This window comes from Thunnus maccoyii, chromosome 1, assembly GCF_910596095.1.
Source record: "Thunnus maccoyii chromosome 1, fThuMac1.1, whole genome shotgun sequence".
In the NCBI taxonomy this organism is placed as follows: Eukaryota; Metazoa; Chordata; class Actinopteri; order Scombriformes; family Scombridae; genus Thunnus; species Thunnus maccoyii.
In genome coordinates this window covers 40,409,355-40,423,358 of record NC_056533.1, presented here as the reverse complement: position 1 = coordinate 40,423,358, position 14,004 = coordinate 40,409,355, and the positions used below count along the sequence as shown (strand labels likewise).

The window sequence follows — 14,004 nt, the reverse complement described above, 5'->3', positions numbered from 1 at the left end:
GCTGTTTGTGTGTTTCTGTTAAGTCAGAGGTCTGCTGCGTTTGTTGGGGTCATGAGCATCTAGGCGCCAATGGAGCAAGTGGAGCAAATGCATCCCCCATTATTCATTTAGGGGGTGCAAAGTTATTGTTCTTCTACCCCATTTTTTTGTCTTTTTAAAAATAAACTTATCATCATACAGTCCCCGCAATCAGGTGATTATATTTAAGCAGCCTATATCAATGATCATTTTACTATTTTCAGCAACTGACAAAAACAAGTAATAATAAATCAAAAATTTTGGACCACCCTTTGATTGGTTCAGTTGAACCCGTCACTGATGGATCGGAGCAGACTGACAACACAGTGAGACACACACACAGAGCAGAGCTTCTCCTCACAGCGCAGTAAGACACACAGAGCAGAGCTTCTCACAGCGCAGTGAGACACACACACAGAGCAGAGCTTCTCACAGTGCAGTGAGAGACACACAGAGCAGAGCTTCTCACAGCGCAGTGAGACACACACACAGAGCAGAGCTTCTCACAGTGCAGTGAGACACACACACAGAGCAGAGCTTCTCACAGTGCAGTGAGACACTCAGACAGAGCAGAGCTTCTCACAGTGCAGTGAGAGACACACAGACAGAGCAGAGCTTCTCCTCACAGCCAGAAGTGTCTGAATCAGAGGAGGCTCGTCCAACAGGCAGGAGATTGATCTTCTATTTTTGAGAGACCAGAGGGAGACGATCAAAACACAAAAAAGAGTAATTGGTTGAAATAAACCATTACCAAATCTCAATGTCATTTATAAAAATCATTTTTCTGTCCTCTGATTCTGATTAAAATGCTTTAACAGCGACACCTGCAGGGCAGGAGGAGAAAGGGCCGTCTGTGTGAAGCAGTGAGAGGAGAGCAGAGGAGGACGGGCTCCTGCTGGCCTCCTCAGGGTGGGGTCTCTTATATCAATCTAATGTACTTCATTTTCTTTCATGTGAATCTGTTATTGGCCAAAACATGTAAAATGCTGCCTCAGCTGTCTGGGCTGGACACATGGCAAGAATATGGTGGAGCTTAAATTACTTCATCTCCATGAGTCAGATACAGCTTCTCTCTCTGTCTCTTTGGTCTAATTTGTTCTCTGCTGATTAAATGTGGCTGTTGTGTGAATTTATCTCCTTAACAAGAATGAGTTGAATTAGTGAATGAGTGCAGGAGGTCTGGCTGCTTGCTTGTGACAATTTCTTCAGTTTGTTTTTAAGCTGAGCCATATATTGAGTAATAAGCTTAAAGCAACTAACATTAAGACTTTTTAAATAATAGAATAACAAGTATTAACATGTCAGCTTTGTAGACTATATTTTGTATATCGTGCATATAGATGAGAGTGTGTAAATCATGTATTTGATACATGCATTAATACTTTCTGATGTGAACCTACACTTTTAGATCTGTGAATGTTTTTAGTGTTCAGTCTTTCTAGTATTCAGCACTGATCTGTTCCTGTATCACATTATAAGCTTTGTGGTACTTTATGTATTTCTGTATACTAAGAAAATCACGTGTGATATGTTGTCTATTTTTGATAAGAACATAAATCTGTTGTCACAATAGAACAATACTATAAATTTGAAGTTAACTTTGTTTAACTTTGTTGGTAAAATGACACACGTGAACCACTGCAGGATTAAAAAGAGCACTTCTCTGTTTAGAAACAATATGTATAAATGTCTTTAAAGAAGCAGCTTTTTCACCATTTTTTTTGTTTTTGAAAGCAAATTGTTTTATTGGCATATAAATTTGTCTCCCTCTGATTTCATCAGTGGTGATATACATGATGTGGTTTGTTGTAAGATTCCATGTTACATTCTGGTTTAATAAGGGTTTCTATAATTCAACAGGTTATGCTATATTTTATGTTGGTGTATGTGGTGTTTTAAAATGTTCCATGTGCCCCTTTTTAACTTTGACCACCTGCCTCTGTAAAGGTCTCTGCACAGCCTGCATTGAACATTAGAACATAATATAACTTAAGAATATAAGAAAGTAGAGATAAGTAGCCAACTGGTGTAAAATAACACAACGCTGTTGGTTGATTTCCTCCCCAGTTTGCATTTATATTAACAAAGCTTGGTGCACAGACAATAACCAATAACCACTGCTCTGCTAACCTAAAATATCTCATATCTCATCTGCCCAGGGAGTTTACATCTACTGTTGTGACTGCAGCAAACATCAGGATGCTAATGCTAAGCTTGCAATGAAAGTATTGCATGCTGCCACTAGCAAACAACAGGCTACACACCTGGAGGCAGCCTTGCAGGTGATTTCAACCACTCCAACCTGAATACTCTACCCCACTAGCAAGGACAAGACTTTAGACCGTGTTTACACCAACACGGCTGAGGCAAAGCCATTTCCCTCCACAGTCCTGCTGTCTGTGTGCATTTGATCTGAGGACGCCGTCACATCCTCATAACTTCAGAGTCCACGTCTTAAAAACATCAGAGTAACATCAAAACCAGTCTAACCAGTGGCAGAAACCCAGTCAGTGTCAGAGAAATTACACATCACATGATATAGTTCTACTATCTGTCCACTAGATGGAGCCAACTGAACATCTAATGAGCTAAAGATCAGCTGTTAGTGTCTCTGACCAACAACATCACTCAGCTGTGATTCATTTTATCCAAAACAACCATCATTAACAACCATCTTACATCTCTGAGTTTATTTTCAGCTTCACATTTCTACTAAGTTCCACCATTACAGGTGTCTTTTGTTTCTTTGAACAGTGCTGTAGATATTTTTAATGTCACTTCTCTAATTCTATAATCTCTGATTTTTATTTATTTAATGTAAAGAGTTCTTTATCTGTTGCTGCTGTAACATGTGTCTCCCCCCTCAGAGATCAATAAAGTCTTATCTTAATCAGCTGATGGAGGGAAAACAGTCGACCTTCATCTGTGGCTTGAAAATAACGTCCAGGTAATGAAGTGGAAGCTTCTCTGTTCACTCACGATGAACCCAAACTATGATCAGTCTGTCACACACCTGCGTAGAGACACCTGTTAGACCAGCAGGGGAAGCTCTGACACATGAAATACTACAACTAATACTCAACGTAGCACACAGCAGAAAACATATACTAGAGCTGCAACGATTAGTCAATTAATCGATCAGTTGCCAACAATTGAATCAATCACCAACTATTCTGATGATCAATTAATCATTTTTTATGAAGAACATGTCCAAATTCTGTGATTGCAGCTTCTTGAATTTGAATATTTTCTGGTTTCTTTAGTCTCTATGAGAGTAAACTGAATATCTTTGTTTTGTTCACATTCGATGATGTCGTCTTTGGGAAACATTGATCCACATTTTTCACCATTTTCTGACTTTTTATGGACCAAACAACTAATCGATAAATGGAGAAAATAATTGACAAATTAATTGATAATGAAAATAACCTTTTTCTACAACTCTAACAAAACATCTCACAACGTGTCTTAATCTTCAGCATTGAAGCTACTTTGCGTAACAGTTAAATGAACGACAGCTGAACTACAATAAACTGCATCTCAACCATGAGATGTGGCTGAAAGCTCCACCTGAAAGGTAGTAAGTGGGCCTTGAGCGATTTTGACTGAGACAGAAAGAAATACAGGTGATTTTTATCAAATGAACACGTCAGAAAATATGAAAAGACCAAGTTTCACTTGGATTCATTTTAATCAACCAATCAAACTTCATCAGAGCAGCAAATTTCATGCAAACAATAAAATATATTTAGACAAACACGAGAGAAAAGGATGAAAATGTAATAAAATCAATAACATGGAGTTAAAATAAAACTATATAAAACAGATAAAAGATGGATTGAGAGGGAATAAAATCATTTTAAAACTTGAACACAATAAAATGAATCAAAGCTGAAGAGGTTTAAAGATGAGAAACGCGATGTTATAATCATGTTATATCTGAAAGGAGTTCAGCTTTATGAAACACATTATTATATTTTTTATATTATATGATAATATATATTGTATTATATATTATTATATTACAAGTTACTTGATGGTGATGATCTTCATCATCTCGTCTGCTGGAGCTGAAGACGTTCAGCGTTTCATCCACATAAAAACTGAATCTAACTGACTGAAGCTGAACGAGTCGCTACAGTTTGAGGTTTGGTCCTGAAGTCTGAGTCAGCTGACAGATGAGGGTCCTTCAGGGGCCTCCGGTGGGGCCCGACTATAAACCGGCTCAGATTACAGGATTAAAACCCTAAATGACCCTTTGAAACCTGATCAGCTGCATTCGTTCCCTTCACAGCCAAAACAGACAGTGATTGATCTGAAATCTGTGACTCTGCTGCCGCCATGATGTCAGATTACTGTGATGACATCATCAGCTGTCAGATTACTGTGATGTCATCATCAACCGTCAGATTACTGTGATGACATCATCAGCTGTCAGATTACTGTGATGTCATCATCAACCGTCAGATTACTGTGATGACATCATCAGCTGTCAGATTACTGTGATGTCATCATCAACTGTCAGATTACTGTGATGTCATCATCAACCGTCAGATTACTGTGATGACATCATCAGCTGTCAGATTACTGTGATGTCATCATCAACCGTCAGATTACTGTGATGTCATCATCAACCGTCAGATTACTGTGATGACATCATCAGCTGTCAGATTACTGTGATGACATCATCAGCCGTCAGATTACTGTGATGACATCATCAACCGTCAGATTACTGTGATGACATCATCAGCTGTCAGATTACTGTGATGTCATCATCAACTGTCAGATTACTGTGATGACATCATCAGCTGTCAGATTACTGTGATGTCATCATCAACCGTCAGATTACTGTGATGACATCATCAGCTGTCAGATTACTGTGATGTCATCATCAACTGTCAGATTACTGTGATGTCATCATCAACCGTCAGATTACTGTGATGACATCATCAGCTGTCAGATTACTGTGATGTCATCATCAACTGTCAGATTACTGTGATGTCATCATCAACCGTCAGATTACTGTGATGACATCATCAGCTGTCAGATTACTGTGATGACATCATCAACCGTCGGATTACTGTGATGACATCATCAACCGTCAGATTACTGTGATGACATCATCAACCGTCAGATTACTGTGATGACATCATCAACCGTCAGATTACTACATATATGCGTCTCCATCCTGCTGCTTCCTGTCAGTCAGCTGACTGTGCTGCTGTGATGATGAGGATGATGAAGGTCATCCATCAAACTGATCCTCAGTCAGTCTGGAGGATCCTAAAAAACTATTGATTGATCATGTTTTGAGTATAAAATGCTGTTAAAACTCAGATTTGAGGTGAAACAATTAATCAGCTAATTGACTGACAAATTAATCTGCAGCCGTTTTAATAATCAATGAATCATTTCAGTCATTTTTTCAGCAAAAATGCCAAAATGTCAGATTCTGTCTCGTTACACCACCATCACCATCCTGATGATGATGATGATGAAAAAAACAGTTTCCTCCAGCAGAGCCGGAAAAGAGCTGAAACCAATCACATCCATCAATAAACCATTCACATCCATCAATAAACCAATCACATCTATCAATAAACCAATCACATCCATCAATAAACCAATCACATCTATCAATAAACCATTCACATCCATCAATAAACCAATCACATCCATCAATAAACCAATCACATCTATCAATAAACCATTCACATCCATCAATAAACCATTCACATCCATCAATAAACCAATCACATCTATCAATAAACCAATCACATCCATCAATAAACCAATCACTTCTATCAATAAACCAATCACAGCTGTTGTTTATTTATAATAGTTGACCAATAGGAGAACAAACTGCTTTTTTCTCTTCATTTATTGGCCAATTATGTTTCAGAAATGGAGAGAAACTTTTATTTATCTTTAGTCTCTTTTCTTTTTCTTCTTATTCTATTTTATTTTTACTTTTTAGTTTATTTTACTAATTAGAATCTGTATTTTCTGTAGCTGCAGGTTTTCATCCGAATGTATTTATATGTATTGTAGTCTGCTGTTAGGGTCTGTCGTTAGGGTCTGTTGTTAGGGTCTGCTTGATCAAAGCAAAACAATTCCCAAATGTTCCCAAATGTTCCCAGATGAGGTTTGATTCAGTGAGTCAGGAGACATAATCTGCCTCAAACACAAACATCAAACTAAATTTATTTTAATAACATTATTGATGATTTTATTTGCTGCTGATGTTGAGCTGAAAGTTTATTTAATAAAGGTTATAAATGGAACTCAAGTACAGTATTTTCTGTTTATAGAACGTTGAGTCCTCATGGTTCTCATGTTCAGAAAACACATTAATCATTAGAGCTGAAATATAGTTGTTTCTGTGATCTGCAGGATGCTTTTTATCCAGGAAGTCGTTATATATGACTCTTCACTGGCAGCAGTTTAAATAAATCACATTATTTTACTTCACTTTATTTTTTTGCTTGCAATGTTTCCCAATGAAATTTCCTGCAATTTTACTACAAAAAGAGACAAAACATCACAAACTGTATCACAAGTTTTGAGAAAAGCTGCTGCAAAATAAAACACTTTTTGCCTCAATAATCACAAAAAACTCTGAAATCCTGGAGGGAGTGGTTATCAGTGTTATTACTAATAAAGTTTTTAAGCTTCATAATATTGCTTTAATGTGTTTTCAAAGGTTTTATTTGTTGTTTATCTTCAATTTAGTTTTTAATCTGGTTTTGGGTTGCATCTCTGCATGAAAGGTGATAAACAAGTGAAGTGCTTATTATCATAACGTGAGTATTGTTATTGTTATTATTCAGTGTGGAACATGAACGCAGCTTCAGTGAAAGTGTTTGTGTGAAGTTGCTCATTAAAGCAGCAGGAATCACTGATCAGAGGAAACGCATCATTTCATCCAAACACATGATGCTGTAATGAACCGTCTGTAAATGTTTTCATAGCAGAAGTTATTATAAATACAAACACCTAAAATATCTGTTTATAAGTAGATTACAGTGATTTATTAACCATCTACTACAAAGAACAAACATCAGAGGAAACAGCGTCTGAAAAAGTCGACTTTAATTCTATCAAAGAACAAACCAAGTGAACATTTTACATCATATTGTTTTTGTTTCTTTTGATTTTTATATATTTTTTTTTTTTTACAAAATTCACAGTTTAAGTGATAATAAAAGAAAAAGACGCCATAAATAGTTGATTCCAACACAAGAGGAAGAAGAAGTGAAGCTGGAGGTGATCTGAAGAGAGACAGACAGTGTTTCCACAGACCTCAGAATACATCACACTCACTCAACATGTGCTTATATGTGCAAATATATTCCAAAAATATTCACCTTTTTAACACTGTTGTTTATTCATGACTCATATTTATAAATAGATTTGTTCTGTAAATATATACGGTTCATTTGGAATATACTTGTGAGGATGAGGTTTGAATTTTCTTTCAGAGTTGTTGTTGCTACATGTTTTATTTATTTCATACATTTAATCATAAAAAGTTTGGTAACACTTTCTATGGCGCCCATGTCTATAACAAACTATACTCACTGTTATAACACGGTATACTCACTGTTATAACACGGTATACTCACTGTTATAACACTGTATACTCACTGTTATAACACTCTATACTCACTGTTATAACACTCTATACTCACTGTTATAACACTGTATACTCACTGTTATAACACTCTATACTCACTGTTATAACACTCTATACTCACTGTTATAACACTGTATACTCACTGTTATAACACTCTATACTCACTGTTATAACACGGTATACTCACTGTTATAACACTCTATACTCACTGTTATAACACGGTATACTCACTGTTATAACACTCTATACTCACTGTTATAACACGGTATACTCACTGTTATAACACGGTATACTCACTGTTATAACACTCTATACTCACTGTTATAACACTCTATACTCACTGTTATAACACTGTATACTCACTGTTATAACACGGTATACTCACTGTTATAACACGGTATACTCACTGTTATAACACTCTATACTCACTGTTATAACACGGTATACTCACTGTTATAACACTCTATACTCACTGTTATAACATGGTATACTCACTGTTATAACACTCTATACTCACTGTTATAATACTCTATACTCACTGTTATAACATGGTATACTCACTGTTATAACACGGTATACTCACTGTTATAACACTCTATACTCACTGTTATAACATGGTATACTCACTGTTATAACACTCTATACTCACTGTTATAACACTCTATACTCACTGTTATAACATGGTATACTCACTGTTATAACATGGTATACTCACTGTTATAACACTCTATACTCACTGTTATAACACTCTATACTCACTGTTATAACATGGTATACTCACTGTTATAACACTCTATACTCACTGTTATAACATGGTATACTCAATGTTATAACACTCTATACTCACTGTTATAACATGTTATACTCACTGTTATAACACGGTATACTCACTGTTATAACACTCTATACTCACTGTTATAACATGGTATACTCACTGTTATAACACTCTATACTCACTGTTATAACACGGTATACTCACTGTTATAACACTCTATACTCACTGTTATAACATGGTATACTCACTGTTATAACACTCTATACTCACTGTTATAATACTCTATACTCACTGTTATAACATGGTATACTCACTGTTATAACACGGTATACTCACTGTTATAACACTCTATACTCACTGTTATAACATGGTATACTCACTGTTATAACACGGTATACTCACTGTTATAACACTCTATACTCACTGTTATAACATGTTATACTCACTGTTATAACATGTTATACTCACTGTTATAACACTCTATACTCACTGTTATAACACTGTATACTCACTGTTATAACACTCTATACTCACTGTTATAACACTGTATACTCACTGTTATAACACTCTATACTCACTGTTATAACACGGTATACTCACTGTTATAACACTCTATACTCACTGTTATAACATGTTATACTCACTGTTATAACACTCTATACTCACTGTTATAACACGGTATACTCACTGTTATAACACTCTATACTCACTGTTATAACACTGTATACTCACTGTTATAACATGTTATACTCACTGTTATAACATGTTATACTCACTGTTATAATACGTTATATTCACCGTTATAACACATTATAACAGTGAATATAACATATTATAACAGTGAATATAACGTATTATAACAGGTATTATAACACATTATAACAGTGAATATAACGTATTATAACAGTGAATATAATGTATTATAACAGGTATTATAACACATTATAACAGTGAATATAATGTATTATAACAGGTATTATAACACATTATATAACAGTGAATATAATGTATTATAACAGTGAATATAACGTATTATAACAGTGAATATAATGTATTATAACAGGTATTATAACGTATTATAACAGTGAATATAATGTATTATAACAGTGAATATAACGTATTATAACAGTGAATATAATGTATTATAACAGGTATTATAACACATTATAACAGTGAATATAACGTATTATAGACATGGGCGTCATAGAAAGTGTTACTGAAGGTTTTTAAAAACACGCAGCACAAGATGAAGAAACATTCAAAGATCCTGAATATGAAGATAAACTCAGTGTTTATAAGAGAAACCATCAGAGCGGCCTGTGAGTGTTTCTGCAGCAGACTGACAGAGTTTTTCATTTTCATCCAGACGCAGAAACAATTAGAGAAATGTTCCTGTGCATCACTGTCTGAACTAAAATATAACTAAAATATAACCTCATTATCTGATTTTCTGTCAGAGTTTTTTGTCCTGAAAGCAGAAAATAAACGTGTTGGTGGATAAATTACTTTCACATTATCTCGTTTGCAGTAAACTGAAACACAACGGCTCAAATTTGAAGTAGTAATATGAATGAAAATGATCTGGTGTTTTAAACGTGTAATCTTACAGAAGCGTAATGTGAAAAAAAGATTCTGCTCTGTTTTTCTGAATTAACAAGACTTCAACATCCAAAGAGAAGCAAACACGTCCCGCCTGTTTAGTTTAATCCGGTGTTATTCTGGTTTTGGTTTGAAATGTTGGGAGACACTCGCGTCTTCAGGTGGGACGACTCGACTTTAATACCGTTACGCTCAACATCTGGACCAGCAGTCTGTAGGATTCATCTGATAACCTAAAATAAAACTTACAACAGGTCAAACATGAGAAAAAGTAAAATGCTTTATGTTCATAAAAGAACACAGAAAGAACATTACAGAAAACGTGTGTATGTATCTTTCAGGACTTTCGCCGTCCTTCCCGTAATGACGCTACGTTACCGCAGTCAGGACTGATGTGTCTCATTAATTCAGAAAAACAGAGCAGAATTATTTTTCTTAAGTGAATGCATGACGCTTCTGTATAATCTTGACCAACTACTGGAGATATTTACAAGAAAAACAACAGTTAAATTTAAATGAGATGGAAAAGCAGAGAAATTATTTTATGGATCATAAACGAAACGAAATCATGAAAGAATCTTTTCTTCAAATGTGTTTTTCATTCATGAATAAACAAACTCAGATGTCGCAGAGCTGCACGAAGAAGGTTTCGTGAGATTAAAACTGAGAAGAACTTTCTGAAATGATTCTCGTTGGTTTCCGTCGCTCTGATGCAGAAAACAAAGAGTTAAAAAAGTTCACAGAATCCAGAGCTCACAGATGTACATCTTTAAATATGTTGTTTTTCGACGCGTGAAATATGTGCTCTGGTGGACGGAGACGTGATGCGTCTGCAGGGTTTCACTACAGCAGCTCGTTTCACTGGGTGCGCTCCATTCGAGGCTCCCGGTGGGCCACACGGGTGGAGTTAGCTCCAATGACAACACAACAATTCATTGGTCCAGGTATCAAAATAAAGATTCAAAACCCATCTGCATGTCTGGATAACAGCTAAAAATGATCATCCTGATCAGGTAATCTATCAGTCATTTGATTGATTAATCAAACCAATTATAAACTGTCCAAAGCAAAGACAGACCTCATCTTTAGTTTCCAGAGTCTGATGTGATGAGTTAATCCTGATTCATCCCGTCGGTTTTTATATGTGTTAAACTTTAACATTTTTAAATTGAGCTGCTGCAGCGTCCGTGTCGCTCTGCTGACCTTTGACCTTGTTGCTTCTCCTCTGTTGGTTTTTTGGGTTTGTGATGAAGGCACATGTGTGACTCGGTGTGTGTACAGTACAGCTGATCTCGCTGATGGAAGTGAAGTGTTTGCTGATGATTGACCTGTGGCTGCACCGCTCCCTCTACCAAACCCCGCCCCCTGACCTTTGGGTGTGTCTTGTCCGTCTGCAGGGGGGCGTGGCCGGGCCGGACAAAACAGAAACAAAACAGAAAACCATTTTGGTGCGTCTCCATGATCCCTTCAACAGTTAAAAACAGCACATACAAAAGGACAGATTAGAGCTCTATGAGTGCATTACAGATGTGGTCCTCTATCGCCGCTGGATGACACCCTACTGTCTCACAACTGCAGCAGCTTCTCCTCCTCCTTGTTGTTGTTGTTGTTGTTGTTGTTGTTGTTGTTGTGGAGGCTGAGCTCAAAGCCCGACTGCTTCCTCAGAGCACGCGGCATCAGCTTCTTCTTCACGAACAGTTTCTGGAGGAAGCGGTTGCTGATGCTGAAGGGGCAGTAGGTGTGGATGAAGTACATGAGGCCGACGCCGGGCCCCGCAAAGTAACGCACCTGCGGCTGCGGCGACAGCAGCGCTTGGACGATGGTGTTGACGACGGGGCTGAGGTCGGGGTTGGCCTGAAGGGCGTAACTCTGGAACAGCTCCTTGGTTTCGGCCACGTAGTCCTCGCCGTAATCCTCTAGCAGCGCCGGGGGCAGACTCTGCAGCAGCTGCTTGTGCTGCTGCTCCCAGTAGCCATGGTTACTGGACTGACCTGTGGAGACAACAGCTCATTGTTACCACGGCAACAATCAACACAATGCAACTGTTGGGATAAAGCTGAAAACAACCAACTAACCCTCTCTTGCCCTTTATGTGTATAAATTCATATGTATAATTATTATCATAATTATTATTTAAACTTCTCTCTCTGGAGGTCATGTGACTAAGGTCCCGTCGCTTTTAGTAGCACCTGGAAGTTCCTTCATGCCCAAATCATATTCTTCATTTATGACCAAGTCTGGACTAAATCCTGATAAATCCTGATGAATCACGACTTAATCCTGATAAATCCGAACCTAATCCTGATTAATTGCGACAGTTTTTATAGTTTAGTTTAACTTTAACGTCGTAATCTCTACCGGGAGCTTTAACGAGCAGTTTGAGTGTTTTTGGTTATTTAGGAAACTAACAGGTCATGTTTGTTATAAAATACAACAGAATGAAAAGTCTGAACACCATCACTTGTACCTCCGACAGCGGTTGAAGAATACTGTTAAAACTACAGAGGAGCTTATATCCAACCAACTGGTTTTACAGCTACAGTTCAGTGTTGACAGAATGAAACATGTTGTGAGATCAGGTATGATGTTTTCTGAACTGTGTCGTGTTCTCTTCAAACCTGACGGGCAAACACTTCATCTCTCTCTCTTATATAACAGCAGTGATGTACCTGCTGGCTAGGTGGTGCTGAAATATTCAGGTATTTTTTTAAATAAAAGCCGTCTGACGACTGATTGGACGCAGCAGTGATGATGTAAACAGCGAGCTCAGCACACTTTATCCCGCTGTTCACACTTTAATCCTGAAGAAACAGGTTTGTATTTCAGCTCTAATCCTGCAGTTACTCGTTCTGGCTGATGGCCGGTTTGTTGGCTGAACTTTGTGCAGACTCCATGTTGAACAGACTCGGTCTCATAAACCTCACACTGACAGAAACAGGAAACATGTTCTGCTGATCCACATGGCTCTGCTCAGACTTCAAGTAAGACAAAGACAGTTTTGAGGCTGAAAGGTTTGTAATTACTTTTGGTTTTTTTTTTTGAGAAGCAGGATAACTGCCAGATATGCAGCAGGGAGTTAACTTCATTAGCTGATGTGTAAGAAAACAGCATGGTGTCATCATGTTTCTCTTTTAAAGTTTTAATCCTTCACATTTCCAGGAAATCAAACTGTTTTTGATGCATTTACGGCACTCAGTGTATTTACAGTCTGTATTTAGGAAGCGGAGGAGCAACAGGACTGAGAAACTTTGTGATGTTATTGGCCAACAAGCTGTTTGTTCTCCTCTCAGCTCCAACCCTCTAATCACATCCATCCATTCTGCACCAGTTGCAAAATCATAAGTCAGCACTTTGCAGAAACTGTGTGTGAAAGCAGATGGTCCATCCTCCATGTGGTCCTCATTATGAGTATTTTCCTCAGCGGGAGGCTTGTCATCATGTTCAACATGAGGCCAAACCACAATATACAAGGTCTGCATGGTGGAAACAATAGCCACAGAAATGTTCAGAGGACTGACTGACTGACTGCAGCAGAGAGAGGATGTTCAGTCAGGATCCTCATCTCCTCCGCCCACTCTGCTGCACTGTGGATGGTGTTCAGTTCCACATATTTGCTGCTTCTTTCACTACTGCTGATGTGCCGTTGAGCAAAAGTCAGCGAGACTGTAACACACAGCAGTTCTCTGTAAAGCCTCTTTCACACCTTCAACCCTTAAACTTAATCTGATGTCAGTTTAACACATCGGCCTCATGTCACTTTTACAAATGTATGTACGTTGCGTTACACAGCAGTGTTGTTTTTATGGTGTTGTTTTAGAGCGGCATGTTGTGTTATAGAGCGGCATGTTGTGTTATAGAGCGGCGTGTTGTGTTATAGAGTGGCATGTTGTGTTATAGAGCGGTGTGTTGTGTTACAGAGAGGCATGTTGTGTTATAGAGCGGCATGTTGTGTTACAGAGCAGTATGTTGTGTTACA

The 14,004-nt window shown here is 37.6% G+C and overlaps 1 protein-coding gene across 2 annotated transcripts in view; it reads right to left on the bottom strand.

Annotated features, from left to right (window-relative positions):
* Positions 1–9,549: 9,549 nt before the first annotated feature.
* Positions 9,550–14,004, bottom strand: part of hsd11b2 (hydroxysteroid (11-beta) dehydrogenase 2) — a 31,835-nt gene continuing 27,380 nt past the window's right edge. For both annotated transcript variants that reach the window (XM_042420567.1, XM_042420573.1), the window contains exon 5: positions 9,550–12,019. In XM_042420567.1, coding sequence (XP_042276501.1) covers positions 11,595–12,019 — 425 coding nt within the window. In that variant the 3' untranslated portion in view covers positions 9,550–11,594. The remainder of the gene's footprint in view (positions 12,020–14,004) is intronic.